The 19,678-nt window shown below is 39.3% G+C and overlaps 1 protein-coding gene across 4 annotated transcripts in view; it reads left to right on the forward strand.

The window, feature by feature from the left end:
• The window catches only part of fgf12a (fibroblast growth factor 12a), a 267,383-nt gene that overhangs the window by 243,939 nt on the left and 3,766 nt on the right, over positions 1-19,678 (forward strand). For all 4 annotated transcript variants that reach the window (XM_039765627.1, XM_039765620.1, XM_039765611.1 and 1 more), the window contains one exon: positions 9,661-9,859. In XM_039765627.1, coding sequence (XP_039621561.1) covers positions 9,661-9,859 — 199 coding nt within the window. The remainder of the gene's footprint in view (positions 1-9,660; positions 9,860-19,678) is intronic.

Below are 19,678 nucleotides of genomic sequence, written 5' to 3' on the forward strand. Positions count from 1 at the left end.
TGGTTCAAAATGCAGAAATGGGGTGTTTTCATTTGCACCCAGCTGAGCCCTTGGAAAAGGCTTGAAAATCTGTTAAATTTGTGTAGAATGTATAATACAGTATTTCAAATTATTCATTATTTGTTTTTACATAATAGCTTTTTATGGATATTCCAGTTTTATTGGATGTAGTACATTTAATTTACTGAAAATAAGAACTGTATAAAGTATAAAAGCGATGAAAATCTTAACATTGCTATTAGTTCAGTACATTGAACAACAATCCTAAATGAAAGTAACGTGTAGCTTTTTTACTTTTACTTCAAAAAAAATTTTAGATGAGTGCTTGTATTTGTGCAATATTTTTTTTTAAAGTAGCAGGACTTTTCCTTGAGCACTACCTAGGCTTACTCTATTCAATGATGTAAGCTTGTCCCACTTGGTTATGCTTCTGTAGCACACAATTGTCAAAATTGCCTCAAAATCAACAAACGTCTGTCTTAGAAACAGGCCTGACCCCATGCAGCCTGGCCCCAAACTCAAAAAGCGGGTTTTCAGGTCTGCACAGACATGAAAATGGAGTTCAGGTTTTAAAACTACAGAAATGCCATTTAAGGATGACTGTTACTGTAAACCTCTGGCTTAAAGGATAAAAGACAAAACAAAATTTCATCATTAAATAATTTATTTAAAGAATCCAAAGGGAAGAATAAGCAGTAAAAGCAGAAAAAGGCAAAAAGAGTTTGCCTTAAAGGGCAACTGAAAGCAAACAACTCCAGGAAAGATTCACAAAACCATAAAATTTGATCAGTACTTACAGAGATTATCTAAACTCCACAACAGTTGTTGACACGCTGAGGGACCATAATTCTCAGCAGTAACATCATAGTGTCCCTACCTTTTGGGAGATACACCTATAAAACTCAACGGATAAAGTAAAGAAACACATACAACATTGCACAATAGCTTTAACAAAATGGACAACACTATAATTAAAAATAACATTTGCAAATCATTTTAAAAACATTAACAATTTAATTGAAATGATAGATTTTGAATTTCTTGAGCCATCGATGAAACCCTGGCTGAACGTAACCCACATAAGCTGTGTTACCTATAGAACAAAGAAAAATAAGTTATGGCAGGCGGTGGTGTTCATTTTTCTTTGGTTATGGAATGGCTTAGGAAGGCATTTTGTTTTTAGTAGGTTCAAACATGGAACCTGGGGTTTTGGTACTGTGAAGCAGTGATAACCATCAGTCATACCAGGTAATTTATTTCTGTACATATACTATTTTCTGTCTTTCCTCACTACTATTACACCACAGCATGCTTGCCACACAGATTCAGGGAAGGAAAACACCAATGTACGAGGTCAAGACAGGAATTATCATCTGGCTAAGAGAGCAGTCAGAATAAAAATGTACATCCTGCAGTTATTTTCCAACCATCCATTATCCAACCCGCTATATCCTAACTACATGGTCACGGGGTCTGCTGGAGCCAATACCAGCCAACACAGGGCACAAGGCAGGAAATAAACCTCGGGCAGGGCTCCAGCCCACCGCAGGGTGCGCACGCACACACACACACCATGCACACACTAGGGACAATTTAGAATCGCCAATGCACCTAACCGGCATGTCTTTGGACTGTAAGAGGAAACCCACGCAGACACGGGGAGAACATGCAAACTCCATGCAGGGAAGACCCGGGAAGCGCTACCCACTTCGCCATCGTGCCGCCTGCAGTTATTTTATAGGGGTGAATTTTAGAAACTCACATTCCAGTTTTAAACAGGAACTGCTGCACTGTGATCTTTTAATAAGAACCCTTAAGTTACAATAGTGAATGTTTACTGTAATAGCAATTCAAGTGTTTTAATCAGAATAGCACTCAGTCAGAGCTGGCGCAACTAAAGTTTTCTTGAATTCAACTATTTCTGTTTTTTATCTGAAAGCTAAAACATGCACATTTCAAGTTTATTCTTAATATTATTTGATTAGGCAAATTTTGATAGTAATTGAACTGTTTATATGAATAAAGCTCCATCTGTTTTGCAAAGCAAACTGAGCAGAATGGATTTGGGTACCAGTTCCCAATAACTCAGCTTTGTTTCTATTGATTTGTTGTTAAAATGACTTTGGGCTGGTTGGATCACGGACCACTATAACCTTGTGTTCCTTCATTACTCAACTAACAGCTGGGTCGCAAGATTCTAATGTCTCACTGCACTGTCTGTGAGAGCCTGTCTTCTCTGCCTTTATCTAACATACATAGCACACAGATTTCTCCCTTTTAATGACACCTCCATTTCTTCATTGTTTGCAATCACCAGGTGGGTGCCCCACAGGTCCCCTTTTTACCTTGCAAGCAGTCTACCAGCTAGCCGCCTGTGGATTTCCCAGTTGAATCATAATTTGTGATTGTGTATAAAGTAGTTGCTGTCCTCCGCCTGCCCACTCCGCCCGACTTTCTGCTTTCATTAGGGATATCCCTTGGGATGTGCTCTACTTAGTGTATTTCATTCTTTAAAAGGGATTTTCCTGTTACCGTGCTGCTCATTTCTGAGGTTAACCTCCAGCAATGCATTATGGGTTATGTCCCTTTATCCTGCATGAATAGAGATTTTTAAAGACCTTATCGGCATAATGTTATTAGTGCTGTATTTACTAGAAAGAAAGTGTGAGGCAGGGATCTAAGGCAATGGAACATTAGAACTGGAAGACGAAGAAGACACACACCACCCCATGTTCAATTTGATTCAATTTAATTCTGTTTATTTCGGTATAACACTTTTAACTGAGCGAAGGCTCAGAGCACTGTGACAAGTTAACAGGTAATGTGTCCTTAACATGTAGCATAAGCAGAAGTTGAAGGATTCCTTTTTTTTTTTTTAGTTTTCCAGAAAAATGGCAAGGAAAAAGAAAAGTACTACTATGGAATGTATAGTACATGTAGTACATAATACTAAAAATGGCATGGTTAGTGTTATAAGCATGAACCTGTCATCTCTCAGCCCTAGGGTTCAAATTTGTGTTTTATATCTGTTTCTGATTGTTTTATTTTAATGTAAATGTTACTTTTGTTGATTATGTGTAATAGTTTTTGTTTTTGATTATGTTTATGTATGTAAGCTGTTTGTGATTTGTTCCATGTATTTTGTGGGTGTTTTCACAAGAGGTGGCCAAACTCCACCAGGAACTGCACTCCACCCTATCAATTCAGAAGGTCTCCCACAGTTCCTGGTGGTTCATTTTCAATGTGCAGTGGAGATGAAAAGTTCCCGTGTTTTGCTGTGCTTGTATGATTTACTGGATTTTTGACTTCCTACTCTGGTTTTGATTTTGTATCTGGATTCTGTATTGGGATTTTGGTTGCTTGGGTTACCTTATTTCTTTAGGCAATTCTTTTATGTGGTTGTATTCAACTGTGCTTCATGTTTTGTCTGAGCATTTTCGTGAAGAATTAACCTTTTTATTTTACAAAGAGTCTATGAGGCCCTTTTGTTACTGTCTGTGGTTTTTAACATTGTTCCCTCCCCAGTGGGAAATTTTGGAAGCGTTTGGGACTACGTGCTTTTGAACTCTTTAGTGCTTGAGATTCCTAGTCTTCAACAGAACTAGATCATAAGTAAGACTGAAAGAGCAGATGGGTATTTGTAGGATTACAGGAAGGCTGCAAAATCCCCTGGTTTTGTAATTGTACAGGATTCCTGGAGTGCAGTGAATCTTCAGCATTCTAAATGTCTGGTGTTATATTTTTAATACAGGGAGTCCCTCACATTTTTAACAGGATCATGGCGTTGTTGTAAAGCCCAATGCCATGAATTGGTACAGTTCACAAAAAGCACTGCATTCTGTGTCAGGAGATGCAAAGAATATACTTCTTGCTTGGTAGGTTTATTTTAAAATATGGGAAGTCTTCTGGATTCTTATTAGGATCCACCAGTATTTTGGAAATCCTTTGAAGTATATGCAGGAAGGTCTTTGGATTACATTGTATTTTTTTTAAACTTCTGGATTTATAGTGGGATTACAACAATAGCAGCATAGTCTGTAAAATAGCTATTAATGTGCTTTAGAGAAATGTCTGAAACATTTTTTTAAATGTTGTAGTCTCCCTTACTGTCTGTGGAATTGCAGTAAGGGAAAACCCTTGAATTCTTCCTGAAATGTTAATACCCTAAAGAATCTTCTAAATTCATAACATTGACATTGAAGCTCATGGTTTCCCTCTGGATTCATATGAATGTTTATGCTGGTGGAAACTGTCTAGTTCAATTGGGAGTCTGCTGAAATTTGAGGAATTCCTTAATTCTTTGGTGGGATAGACAGATTTTTTGCTTCCTCCCCAGATTAACAGTTGGAGTCCTGCAAGTTTTGGAGTGCTTTGAATCCTTAGGTCTTTTGGCATAGTTTGATAGACCAGTGGAGAACAGAGCAGTGTCCACATTGTCTTTGGTGTCAGTGTAGTGTGGGGAAATCTGTTGATGATTAATAAAACTACAGTACTGAAGTAAGACCTCCTGAAATGTTGCCTAAGTTAATGACTTAATCAGGATCTTCAAGATAACTGAGATATTAGAATAGTACATATTGGTGTAAAGATTATCTTGCTGTGAAAAGTGTAATCATAAACAAAGACTGACTGATTGATGAATTGTTTGATAGAGTGTGCAGAATCCCTTGGATTCTTCATTAAATGAACAAATGTGTGACAGTCTCTGCTTCTGGAGTTCAGCGACTGTTTGTAGAACTGCTACGATATGGCAAATCCTAACTATTCTGAAAGACTAATGGAAGTCTCCTTCAAATGAATATCTGTCACAGAAGAATTTATTGGAAAGTATTAGTACAAGTAAAATCTAAGTTCTGTAGTGCAAGATGTTTTATTTCAACCAAGGCAAATATCAAACATATGTAAATTTCTCATTATAGATGAAAATGACATTGAACACTTAAATACTAAAAAATCCAGATTACCATTGTTCTATAGCAATGTATTGCTATACACATGCAATGGTAAGTGCTGCCATCTCACAAATCGTATCCATGTTCAAATCCTGTTTATGATCATTGTCTGTGTGGAGTCCGCATATTCTCCTGATGTCTTGCTTAGGTTCTCCTTTAGGGTACTCTGGTTTCCTTTCATCATTCCAAATGACATCAATTTGAGAATTTGAGTTAGTGGGCTCTGCAGCAGACTGGCCACTTGAACCACTGCTGCCTCTGATGTTGGGGCAGGTTTCCCCTAAATCTGCATCCCTCAAAGGAATATGAGATAGATAGATAGATAGATAGATAGATAGATAGATAGATAGATAGATAGATAGATAGATAGATAGATAGATAGATAGATAGATAGATAGATCCCAAGGGGAAATTCACATACACCAGCAGCAGCATACATAAAGAACAATATTAAATTAAAGAGTGATAAAAATGCAGGTATAACAGACAATAACTTTGTATAATGTTAACGTTTACCCCTAACCCGGGTGGCGTTGAAGAGTCGCATAGTGTCGGGGAGGAACGATCTCCTCAGTCTGTCAGTGGAGCAGGACAGTGACAGTAATCTGAAGGTGCTCTTCTGTCTGGAGATGATCCTGACAGATGATCCTGTTCAGTCGATGCAGTGGATTCTCCATGATTGATAGGAGCCTGTTCTAAGAACATTAGAAGTTGAAGCATTTATTTTTTTGGTGAAAAGCTAACCAGTGCCAATGTCTCATCTAGATACTTCTTAAAGGTTGTTAAAGTCTCTATTTCAACAACATGACTTAGTATTTGGTCCAGATTCCCACAATTCTTTAGGTAAAGTACTGCTTGCTGGCTTCAATCCTAAATGCACTACCCCTTAATTTCCACTTGTGGAGATGCATTGACTGCATGACATGCTATTTATTTGAACAAATTTAGTTAACTCCATTTAAGTGTTACCTCTGAGAATTTTGAAGACCTGTCCACACGTAGCTTCCTCTACTCGAGACAGAACAGGTTTAATTCCCTGGGCTTGTCAGAATTGGACACCTGCACTTGGTTGCTCTCCTCTGCTCAGCTTCAAGTTCTGTTATTTTCTTCTTGTAGCAGGGTGACCAGAACTACACATAGTTCTCCAGATGCAGTGTCACTGGAGCATCATATACTCTAAGCATACCATCTCTCAATTTATGTTCAGTTTTTTACAATTTAACCTTCTGTTTTATTTAGCTTTTTAATTGCTTCTGCACATTGCTTAACTAATGAGCATATTGAACTGCACAGGATTTAAGGAAGTTGATGTAAGGAATGGAATCAGGAGACAGAAAAAGATTGGGGAAAAGAAGCCACGGTCCTAATTGGGAGTCAAACAATCTAATAATCAAGGCCATTCAACAATTATTATAATCAAAAAGAAGAGCATGAGGACAAGAACCCTTAATTTCTTATAACAAGAACTACAACAAAAGAAACAAATCATACTAAGAATAGCAAAAAAGAAGTTCATAGCCAGAGAGTCTTTAAACACTAGGGTTTTTTGGTTCAATCCACAAAGTTAGACAACAAGGAAATATATGATGCTTACCAGTATACCATTGATCTGGTGATATCACACACTGTACACTTCTGGTTTACCTTACCTAGGGATAACAAAGCGACTATTAACATAAAAAAACAGAAATGGCAGGGTCCATTAAAAATACAAGGTATCTCTACAAAAGAACACAAAAAATGACTAAACCAAGTAAAAACACATTGAAACAAAAATAAGTGTGACTGTGGGATTCCTGGATCTCAGAAAAATGAACATCCATTGAGTCCAAGGAAACATTTAAAAACAAAAGGATTCAAATCAAAAGAATGTGTCATCAACATGAACTCTCAACCATTTTTGTTACTTGTTTTCCTGTAAGACCATGTCTCTTATCTTACATTCATTTGTAGTGTTCCTTTTGTCCATGTCATGTAGTACTTTTGTGACAGGTGTCTAGTCACACTTAACAGGTAATCTAACGTAGACACCATTTACTGTAAATATCCGACTACGCCACCCAGTTTTATTAAGAGACTGGGAACTCCTGAAATTTACCAATAATAGCACACAGGTTTCTTTAAATTGGGCGGTGAGTAAACACACAATGAAAGACACAACAGCAATTTCAGGAAAAGCAACAGTAACTTCTATTACACCAGACAATAATAAGTACATTAAAAAAGATAAATGAACATAAACAAAATCTAACAGTATCAGGAAGAAAATTCCTTTTTTTAAAAGGAAAGCACACAGTCCACACTCTAAAAGTCCATTAGAAACAAGAATTGGAGGATACAACCTTTAGTGGTGCAGAGTCCAGTTTGTTCTCTGTGTTACCCGAACACTTAATTATCCAACTGTCCATGGATGTACTCTGTTCACCAGACACTCGTTTCCCAACAGAAGTTTTGTCAAAATCGTGGAATCCCTGTCAGCGTCTCTTCGTCGTTCCTTTTTTCCACTCTTGGCTCCTTGTGTTGCTGTGTTCTAGGCACACCTTATTTCTTGTCTGCCAGCTTTGCTCAGTCCTTTCATGTGGCTTCCCTCTCTCGCTGGACCCACAACTGGCGTCTCCTTGTGGAGCTGTCTCTTCCTCCCTGGAAGTAAGTGATGCCGTCCTTGTGCCTCACGTCATGCCAGCCACGTACCCTTGTCTGCCTGCGAGCCCCTGTGCTCTGTCCGAGTGTCTTGGCAGCGTTCTCAGTGGACCATCCCTTTCTTGCCTTCTCCTGCCCAGAAGTTTAAATCTCCTTCAAGTCCCTGCCATTATCAGTTCTGGACAAACGGATTAAACAATGGCACATCTAAATTTCCTGGGTTTAACAATTAATGAAAATACAAGTTAACAAAAAGTATTGTTACCACCCATTAATGAGTACAGATCTGCTGATTAGAAGCTAATATTGTCAAACATGTTAATTTCCAAGTCAGGTAAATATAGACATCCTCTAAGGAAGGAGACAGTTCTGTTATCACAACTTGGTATTGTTTGTAATCTCAGCCAGCCAAAAACTTCAAACTAGTGACTCCTTTGCAATACAGCAAATACCTACAATCTGCAGACAACCTTTTAACTTCTCACCCCAAGTGCCAACAATGGGTGCCTATAGCCTGTTCATCTGCTACGTTTTAAATGTAATATTGACATGTTTCTTTTCCTAAGAGAGAAATGGAATGACTCAGTGTACAAAAAATGTCCACTCTGACACTTTTCACTTTTCTATATTAAACTACAATTTCCAAGCATTTGTCCAGTTCTTGTCACATTACCTTGGTGAGTGAGCTCACAGTCGGTCAGATGTCTGTTCCAAGGTTATCATGCCAGTATCTATCTCATTCATTCTAAACGTTGTCTTTTATGTAATGGAATCATTATGTTTCTGCCTTATGATCTTATACACAGAAGCAATAGACTTTCTTTAGGTCTGAAATGGCTAATTCATCCCAGCTGACTGAAGTGTCAGACAATGTAGCGAGTGGGATGAAGCACCCTTTTAATGTCTTTTTTCTTCTCTCCCTCTTAGCTTTCTCCAATCTAATGTGGTCTGGGGCAGTGCCCTCTGACTGTGTCCCAGGAAAGCCACATAAACAACATGTGGGAATACTGGCGCAATGCACTTAATGATAATAATGCCTGGTACTCTGCACAATGCGCCCCCTAGTGGAAGTTTCAACTTTTTTTTTTTCACTAATGCATTTCCTTTTGGAACCTTTGTAATTGTTAGCTGGGGTCTATAATATTCCACCGTTCTGCTGATAGGATTCATTTCTCTCTCATTCTCTCTCATTTTTTATTCTGCAATGTGGATTATGTAATAATTACATAAGTGTCAATCTTGTGCTCAGCTGGAAAATGTGTAGCACTGAGGCCAAGAGGAGCACTTCAGCCTCCCAGGAATATGGCCTGTCAGCACAAGCACTCTGGGCTCCACGAGAATCCATTCTGGTGCCCTCTAATGCTGCACAGGCTCTTCTATGCCTAGAACTTCAGAAATTTTCTTAATGGGAGAAGTCCCTGCCTGCTTTTGCACAACATTGTGTATCTGATTGTGTTATAGTGGAACTCCATCTGCTGTCACACAACATTGTGAATGTCCAAATGTGAATTTAAGCTAGTTTTTGGATTGTATCTAACTGTGTAAAAATGACTCTCTACCTGACCATAAATAATATTGTGCTGGTCTCACAACATTTTGTGTTCAATTAAATAAATGTAAATCTTTTCCTGCTGTTATACAAACTCATGTTTGCATACACATATGAGTCCTTCTGTACTGGATCTACTTGTACAAAAGTGTGTCCAAACTTGCTGCCATTGTTTGCGCAAATGTGAGCCGCTGTCTGATATCAGACCACATTTTGTTTGATTAAGTAAAAGTGTGTTCCAACCTGCCATTGCACAACATTGCACATGTATGAAAATTTGAATTCGTCACTGTTGTCACATTGTACTGTGGTGACTTATACATACAATATGCAAGTCTCAAACTGCTGCTCCATAACATTGTTAACCACTGCCAGTTGTCACTGTACCCTTTGTCTGGTTGCATAAATGTGAATCTCAAACACTGGTACTGTGTGCATATAAACCACCGTCTGTCTTCTCTTGTTGCATATTTGCTTACTCACAAATGGCCACTGCTTTTGTGCTTTTGTTTCTTGCAGGACATCTTTACACCAGAGTGTAAGTTTAAGGAGTCTGTCTTTGAGAACTACTACGTTATCTACTCCTCGACGCTGTACCGGCAACAGGAGTCTGGACGGGCCTGGTTCTTGGGCCTGAACAAGGAAGGACAAATCATGAAAGGAAACCGAGTGAAGAAAACCAAGCCATCCTCCCACTTTGTACCAAAACCCATTGAAGGTACAGTAGGCTTAAGGGGAAGAAGCGTCACAGGGCACACATGTCCCAGTTGATTGGCAGAGATGGGGTGTTTCCATGCAGTGTTACAATCTTGTATTGTCAGCCTGTGTGCCATGTGTATCCTGGCACTATCCAGGTGGCATTGTGTCCTTTAGTATGGTAGCTTCTCATTAACCAATCACACATCCATCCAAGCAGAGAGCTCATACAGTATCAAATACACAGGGGTTCACAGTGGGTGCCATGCTACATCTTCTCTTAGGGGTGTATGTGTGTGTGTGTGATTGCTTTGTTTTACAGAAATAAAATTCAAAATTTCTTTTTTATAGCTTATAAGAAATTGTTTCCTTCTCTCTTTGGGTTTGTTGTGTAAATTTGTGCACTTTATGAATGGCAGATCCAAACCACAGGTGGCAGACAGTTAAAGCCACTTGGGTTCAGGCTGAGAAGTGAAAATACCAACAAATTAAAATCTGCCTTGTTGCCCTTGCTAGCTGAAAGACACCCCAGTGCCACCACGGAGCTGCCCAGGAGAAGCCGAGGAAAGAAATTAATTGGGTGCGACACCGCTCCAATCCAGGCATATTAAAGGCATTATGTGACAAGTGCATTAACTGAGAGAAAAAGTGACATTAATTCTACAGAGAAAATATTGACTGTGAAAATAAAAAACTGTGGCCGCCTTGTTCTCTGCTAATTGCTTGGCTGTCGCGGGGCACCGCGCCATCGTCCAGCCCTTTAAACATTCCAAGCACTAGCCGTCTCGCCGCCAATGTCTCCTTGGTACAGCCTCTCTTCTTGGCTGGCACTAAATCTGCCAAGCTCATTACAGATTTGCGCCTTCCCTCTTGGCTCCTGTGAGTGGCGTGCACAAGCGCAATTAGCATGGTCTGCTGGGCACGGTGCCTTGGCAGATGAAGGCTAAGCTCTGAACACTGCATTTTGTGGCCCACATTAACTATGAAGATAATGTTGCTAATCCTTCTCCACTCCTCCATTTTATGGGCCACAGTCCATGCCTTTCAAATGCCTTGTGCCTTTGGATGAAGTTGCTTTTCTGGAACTTGAGAGCTAAATGTTGTGTCAGCTGTGTGGCATCCGATATGAACAAGAAAAGCATTCTGTGGTCACAAAGCGACTAGAAATTGTGCCATTTGTTTAGTATGAGGTCAGCAGCTAGAATGTGACCTGTCCTCTATTGCCAGCACATCACCTTGCTGTGAGCTAATTTTTGTTTGAAAGAAGAAAGGGGAAGGGTAAGGAGGAGGAAATCATCTGCAGAATACAAACTGCTGCTTACATTTCTTATTTGTCAAGCTCTGCGAGTCTGAGAGAAGGCAACTTGGGCATCAAGTGTGTATTTATACACCTCTGAATTGCTTTATCAGGACCTCAAAATTCTGTATTAGCTCATCTTTCCAAAGTCATATGATGTGAGTGCTCTGGGCAGGCCGAGGTGCCATCTGCAAAGTGGATCATCCACTCTCTTAGTACTCAGCCTTCTACGACAGCTGTAAAATGAAGAACAATAAAATAGCCATGTCATGCACACACCTACAGAGACATGAATGAAAATATCTTTTCACAATAAGCATCAGAAATACAAAACACAAGGAAATGCTCCACATCCTGAGTCCTGCAGGCAGAGTTTGTACTGGTATACACATCTTTGACAGAAATAAGCCACACATACGCACAGCTTATGTATAAAATGCCTGACGACATGCTGGTGTGGCGATTAGTTCTGCTGCCTCTTGTATCCTGGCCTCAGGTTCCTGCTGTTGTCTCTGTGGAGACTGCATGTTCTCCCTCGGTCTGAACGTTTGTACACTTCATTTGGGAGGCACTTTAACTAAAGGTTCACCATTAAAGGTGCCACACAACATAAACACACACTAAAACTAGAGCATAACCAGTTTAGAGTGCCAGCTAACCTCTCTGCATGTTTGTGGAGATGTGGAAGGTGAACTGAGGCAGATACAGGGGAATGTGTAAACACCACATGTCCAAGTGCATCCCTTCTAATCAAGGATGATGAATTGTTGTGACAGCAGCACTAACAACTGCCCCTTTGTAGTTATTAGTACTACTAGTCACACTTCTACCTGTTGAAGACAGTTGATAGAATAACTTAAAAATATTTGCTTACAAAAACCTTCAGTGACTCCCCTCGTAATCCGCATGTGTCTGAACGTCTCTTAACAAGCAATACCCCTCCCAGGCGCATTCACATAAAGCCTGCTTCTTAGACTCTATCATTAATTTTGAGGCAGCTTTCTCACTTCCTGTCCACTTTAATACTGTACTTCTCGGTTTTGAAGGCGACTCTCTCAGCAGCCTCCTATACCTTTACTTCTCCTTGTGTGTCTAACAATTGCATTTCCTCTTTCATTTGCATCAACAAAGCCAAACTGACCAATCATACTGTCCTAATAGAAAGGACAAACATACATAGACCTTAGGGTTTTATTAAATAGTCTCTCAATTATAAAAGAAAATCTTGAGACAAGACTATTTCTAAGAGATTTTTTCAATTCCGACAAGACTATTGCCAAGAGATTTTTTCAACTCCTGCCCTCCTGTCAACCATTTCAGGTTAACGGCCTACGCCCACGGTCCTCTCACCTCTCGTTCGTGTGAATGCTTTTGTCAGACACAGTTCCTGCGCTCTTAGCTCTTAGAAATTTTTACGTTTTCCTAGCTTAGAAATGTTTACGTTTTCCTCACTTTAAGTTCCCAATAAAAGAAGACTTATTACGTCCAAATCTTATTTAAGAATTTCATCCCTTAGGGTTATCAACAGCAAAAATGATTACACATGCAATCCTAGCACAGAGAAACAATGAAGTCAAATGAATTTACCCAAATGTTGTTACACAGCAGACTGGTTAAATGTGTATCAATAGACTATGCTGAAACAGTTGGTGGTGATTGTGCGGAAGATGAAAACATCAACTTACAATATCCGGTAGAATATCTACAACCATTAACACTGCCCAGTCTTCCACTGGCCAAATTACTGTTGAAAGAAGGATGTATCATAGTGTTATTGCGTGATTTATGTATGAGTGTTGGGGTATACAATAGGACAAGATTAGCTGTATTCAAAACAGAACAAAAACATATAACGCAATGAATACCTCTACAGCAACTTGAAAAATAATTTTCTTTCAATTTCTTAAGTTTTACTATTTTTTACTATGGTTAATTATTCGCAGTAATGTAAAATAGTTATGTCTATTATGCATCTGTAACAATTCCCATGAAAATAACAATCGTACATCCGCTTCCTCATACGCGAGCGGCAGAGTTGCAAAGTGGCTAGCGTATAGCGCCAACATGGGGGTTGACAAGCGAAGCGAGCAGGGGGCAGAATCTCCTAGTAAATAAAAAGACAATTTCATGGACTGCAAGGTTTGCATAATGTCTTGTGATGTCTCACCATGGACAGCTAAAACAAACAGCATTGCTCCACTAAGACCTGCATCTGCAATTCTCCAAGTATGATTCTCCTGGATGATGATTGGTTATGACTTTCAAATGTAAATACATCTCCCATGAAGCTCTGTGTTGATGGAGGGTGGCAAAGATACAAAAAGTGCAAAACTGGGCCTAGGCACCAGTACACTATATGCCTTTCTTGCGATTTTCAGTTCTAGGCTTTTTTTTTAATATAATCTCGGGATTTGTTGGCAGTCGCCACTCTCTCCCATTATGATCAGTCATTTATTTAGGCTACATTCACACCCCTATGTTTTAATTTAAAAACAACATTTTTAAATGAAAATGATCTCTGTCCACACTAGCATTTTCATTTCATTTACAAAAAAGTATTTTCATCATTACTAAAATTACTGAAAACACATATGACGTAATTTTAAGGCCGATTTGTAGTTAGCAACTGATTTTCCGAGTTAGCCTAAATTTCAGTTTCATCGGCCATCGTTTCACGTGCAGTATGAGTGCGGTTGTGATGCCCACTTGCTTCTTATGATTGGGCTGACTCATGATCAGAAAAATTTCTGTCATATCAGTCGACCAAATGTGCTTATGCATATTGAGCACAACTCCATTGCACAAACTGAGTAGCCACTTGACCACAATTTTTAAAAATCTCACAAAACAAAATTTAGATACATACAGATAGACATCACAACAAGTGCCATGGAAAGCAACTCTTCTCTGCCCACTGTTTTGGAATATATTTCCAGCATAGTGGGCATAGAGTGAAATGTGATCAGTCAGGGAATGAGACATTGTAATGAGCAGGATACAATGAGAGAACTGTCTCATAATAAGCACATAATTTGAGTGCAATGGAGATCTCACTTTTTGCCCATCCACATTCAAACATGGAGCCACCATTATTAAAACTCACCAACTCAGGATAGCGTTTTCAGAAGTATTCAGTTTTGTGGGTTGAAAGCTGAAAATGGAGATAAATGTCTGTGTTTTAAATGAAAACATAGCATTGTGAACACAGCCTTAGTGAGACTGGTCTGCAACTCATTCCATCAAAATCAAACAGATTTAATTTTCCTTTGAGTCTTAGGGATGGGCTTTTGTGTGCATAACAGATGACAACCAATGCACAGAATGTGACCATAATCAAAGAAGAAGAATGAAGGGTTTGTACTGCAGAAACAGCCTTGTGGGTCTTAATGTCTGTTTGCTATACTACCCGTGACAGAATGAGGAAAAGGAAAAAGCCAGGCGGAGGCTCGAGATGAACTTGCCATACTGGGAAAACATTCATACAGCCATGAACACTGCCAGGCAATGCTTCAATGCACTGTCAAATGTGATAGGCTTGTGATACTTTGTGAATTTGAAATTTTGCTAAAAAGTCATCACAGAGTCATGTACTCTGTCATCCCCTGTGATTCTAGACATGTAATCTGACATCCGCAAGGTGACAAGATTCAGCAACTTGTAGTCATTACATTTGACATGCTTTTACAATGCTCTCAATTATTTTAGCTTTAGATCTTCATTTATTAGTCCAGGATGCCTTTGTGCCGTTATTTTGGCACAATAAAGTATTCCTTTCATATAAGTATTAACTGCTTTTAGGTTTCCCTGTTCTAATCTTTATGAAAGTTCCTTCATTTTTGCTAGTCAGTTGTTCTACCTGAGATGGGAAATATGGGTAGACACAGATGTAAATGTACTGTACATAATGAAGCAAATCATACATGGTACACATTATTATTATTATTATTATTATTATTATTATTATGGCACAGTGACGTTTTACAGTTACCAGTCCACATGCTTATACACAGCTAACACTGAGAGAGTTCATTGAATTTACTTTTCCAATGCAAAAGCACATTATTATTGATAATCTTTTATATCCTGCAGTTTCATATCATGAGTTTATACACTGTGATAAACACACATACTGTACACAGTTAGTAATTCCTAATAGTGATAATAATAAAATCCTTATGTTGAATGACACCTTTCACAGACAGCATTTATTCAAGATGCTGTCATCACAGCAAAAGCTGATTATGAAACATAAACATTTGTCTTCTGCATACATGTTTTTATAAGGGTTTCTGTCACAATAGGCTGACATGCACCAATAGTAACTTCCATAATAATAATAATAATAATAAAAAGGTTTATGTCTTTGGGATGTAGATGCTGTGGACAGCATTCATTCCAATTTTTTTATCAAAGCCTTGTTATTACAGTAATTCCAGTTTGCTTGAGTCAGTTTGCCCCCAATGGACTTGCACTTCATCTCGGGTCTTCTACATTTTGCTAGATGCTGCCATGATGGGCTTTATAACCACTCTTGCCATAAATCAAAATTAACATTTTTGGTGCCTTAAAGCTCAGATACTGTGAATGTATTTTCCAAAATCCATCCATCCATGCATCCATTTTCTTCCACTAATCTGGGTCTGGGCCTGGGACATTGGGACAGCAGTCTAAGCAAAGATCTCCTTGTCCCTGCCTCCTCCTCCACCTTCTCTGGAGAGATACCAAGGCATTCCGAGGCCAGTGGAGAAATATAATCTCTCCAGTGTGTCCTCGGTCTGCTCTAAGTTCTCCTCTCATTTGGACATACCTGAAATACCTCCTCAGAGAGGCTCAAGGAGGTATCCTATTTAGATGCATGTACCATCACAACTGGCTCCTTTTGATGCAGAGGAGCAGCAGCTCTGTTTTAAGCTCCTCCTGAAGTACTAGGGTGTTGTACCGTGTTAGCCATTATGAATGTAGTGAGAAATCAAGCAAAATTACACCTTTTCTTGGCTAACTAAAAAGATTCAAGTTTGCACTTCTCACCCAATTCCCATCTCTTGATGTTCCAAAATCAAATTTATTATTACAGGTGAACAGCATCTACATGAAGAAAAGGTTTGTGGTGTTTTGAACTATGAGATGCAAAGATGTCACATAGAAAGAATAAAAAAATCTTTATGTTTAACATTTTCTGACTCTCACTGCCACAAGTGTAATGCTAGGTAAAAACTGAATTCTCCAACCGACCCACTTTGTGAGATATTGCATTGTAATAATGCATACCCAAGTACAAAAGCTGCATTAAATGAAGTTTTATTTTTATATAGCACCTTTTATAGTGCACACACAGAGTGCTTTATAGGGCAATCAGAATGCTTGTTACAAAACAAAGAAATGAAATGGTGCACTGAAGTTCCTTAGAAAATAAATGGAGCATGTCAAAGTTTTGCAGCCCCAGTAGACAGAAGTCATAAATTAAAAGAGGGCAAAGAGAGAAATTGGTGGATGAAAACAAGGATGCTTTTAATATGGCTCAAATGCAGCAGATATGAGAGGATCATCAATTCGAATTTGACAGTTGAGACTGAAGGAGCCTTTGGAGAGGGAATAGGAATGGAACAGCAGAGAGAGATGTGTGTAGGCAATGAGCACATCCTGAGAGAGACCATCCACAAGAGTGAGTGCATATTAAATGCTGATGTCCACTATGAAGTACCAGAAGGGTTTTATGTCATTTCATGGACACGTGGAGGGTGATGTGGTTCTTAATACAATGTAAATAACATTCTCTTCACCACTATCTCCAGCTTTGCTTTATCTGTCTGGTGGAGAGGTGGACTGCACTTGTGTCAAACAACCAAAAGTTATTCTGATCTCTCTTCTTGCTCCACTACCCCCTCCAAAACTTTGGCTGCATCTCTTGCCAATATTAAACCTTCAGCTCAACTCACCTCTCAGATCCAGCCTCACTTGCCTGATCTAAGCAACTGTGAAGTTCCACTGTTTAGTGTCATGGTGAGCTACATGTCACTCTCAATTCTGACTGAAGATGTTAACCTACTAGCTCACATCTACCTTCATTCCAGGGTCCACTCATTCTTTTCTATAAATAGATCCAAATCATGCATTTGTTTTCTTGGGCAGGGGGCTTGCACCCTGGCATGGCATTTGATGCATATTGATCTTTTACATATTAGGAATATCTTATGTTTAAGACATATAGGAAGGAGTGCGGAGCTCGGAGCTGAATCTTTTAGTGGTTTGACACACTGACGTTTGATAGAGTTTTGAGCACCACGATATGAGCAGGGATAATCAAAGAGTTGGGGAGTATCCATCGGAGTTTCGAGCACTGCCACCAGGAAATGGGAGATCACCAAGGCCCTTGAAAACACAGCTGCTAAACACCTAGCAGTCCAATACACAACACCTAAAACCTGAGAAGTGCCAGTGAGTACTGGCCCACTTCAAGCTCTCATAATATTACTATTGAGAGATCAGGGTTAAGGAGCCATGTCCTAGCATTGCATCTGCTTAGCTTTGTCGTGGACCATGGACATTTGTAGTGTGGAGAGAAGTGCAGGATTACCAAGTGACAGTACTAAGGCAATAAGAACAGATCAAGATCATAATCTAATAATAAGACATGTTAAAGTGGGGAAACATGACCAGAAAAGAAAACACTTACCTTTAAAAACATTTTGGGATTGTATTTATTTATTTTCTGGAAGCATAAAAAGTTAGTATGCTTCTTTCTGGTGTTGAAGACCCCTTAGAATGCATTAGAAGTCAACCCTTTGGTTCACCCCAAACTGTAAAGTGCCAAGGAAGTACAATGACATTAATTTTCTTATGTCTGACAATCAAATCAGTGAATCAGTCGTTAATTGTGCTTTAAACAACAATACAATATGAATTAACAAAAGAATTAATTAGAAATATGAACAGCTCAAGACAATCATTCAAGCTATACAGTGAATCTTTCATTGCTGGCATTATCAAAAAAAAGAAGAAGCAGACTCAAATAAAAAATGTAAGGAGGTGTAATTTAGAATCATAAATTAACCAAATGTGCGTGTGTTTGTGATGTAAGCAGTAAATCAACACAAGGGAAGAGCATGCAAACTCGACACGGAATTGAGCCATGGACATTGTGCTAGTCCCTTGTGGGGTACACTCAAGCACACACGTATGTTCATGTCGGGCCACTTTTGAATAACCAATCACCCAAACCAGAATGTCTTTAGGAGGCAAGTGGATAACAACAGTACCAGGAGAAAAAAATCAACACAGACAAAGAAAAAATGTAGAGCCATCACATAGACAGTGGTAATGCATCGTATTTGAAACCCAGGACATTGGGTCTGCTACATAGCAGTATTAAACACCAAGCCACCATACTGGCCTATACAGGAGATTATCAACATTATTTGCATTTCACTTTTTTAATGAGATTCATAGTAGCAACATGTTGAGTTAGATTGACTTGGTAGAGCCATCCCCTATTTCATCAGCTAGTTAGGTTAATATGTGACCCAAACTATTCTTGTATGAGTTTACAGCAGTGCCAGTATTCCTTGTAGGGAATTCCATGACACTGCCATGCCAGTCAGCCCTCCATTGTGTCTTAGGTCTGCCTGTCATCATTTCCTCGGTGGACTGTGCCTAGCTTAGTACACATCCCATGGGGGTGTTTTGGGGACACACTACACACATACCCTAACTACTACAACCGACTCGACTCCAAACAACTGACTTTACTCCAAAGACCTACTCTATTTCTAGCTCCTCATTCTCACTCATTAAGTGAGAGGCCAGCATACTTGTACAGTAATCTCATTTTGGCCACTTATGCTCAAGATTTCATTCCTTTGGCCACTACCCACAGATTGTGACCATTGCTGAAAGCAGATATCTACAGTGATTAGTAAATCAAAAGCTTTATTTCAGAACTTGGCTCCCACTTTACCACCACAGTCTGGGATTGCGTTTTGTAAACCTGTTGTCACTGTAGTGATTTATTGGTCAGTGTCATGATGACCTCTACCCTCACTTAGAACAGGAACACAAATACCCTCTAATGTTGTCAGGTTTGGGACTGGAGTTTGCTGACAGATGCTTTGTGGTCAAGTATCCCATCTGGCCTAGGTGAATAAGCTGCATAGAGCTGCCATGCCATGTTGGGCTCACCATCCACATGACAAAAGATGAATGGTTAGGAGAATTAAGAATCAGCATATTGTCCCTTTGTCTGCATCGGTATTCTTCTGGGTGCACCAGTTTTCCCCCCACATTTCCCAAGTATGTGTATGATAGGATTACTGGTAACTCTGAATTGTACCTGTATGAGTGTGATTGTGTAGGACTGGCACAGTTTCTGCTTTCTGTCGACTACTTCCAGGATAGCCCGCTGCACCCAGCATCCATGAGTTCCATCAAATGGGTTTAAGAATAGTATGTAATGCAGTGCAATCAATTCAAAAATAGTCACATTCAGGTTAGCATGGAAAGCAATAGTTTGGCGCTTAGGTCTGACATAGGTAAGGTTTTACTTGACCA

This window comes from Polypterus senegalus, chromosome 1, assembly GCF_016835505.1.
Source record: "Polypterus senegalus isolate Bchr_013 chromosome 1, ASM1683550v1, whole genome shotgun sequence".
Classification (NCBI taxonomy): domain Eukaryota; kingdom Metazoa; phylum Chordata; class Cladistia; order Polypteriformes; family Polypteridae; genus Polypterus; species Polypterus senegalus.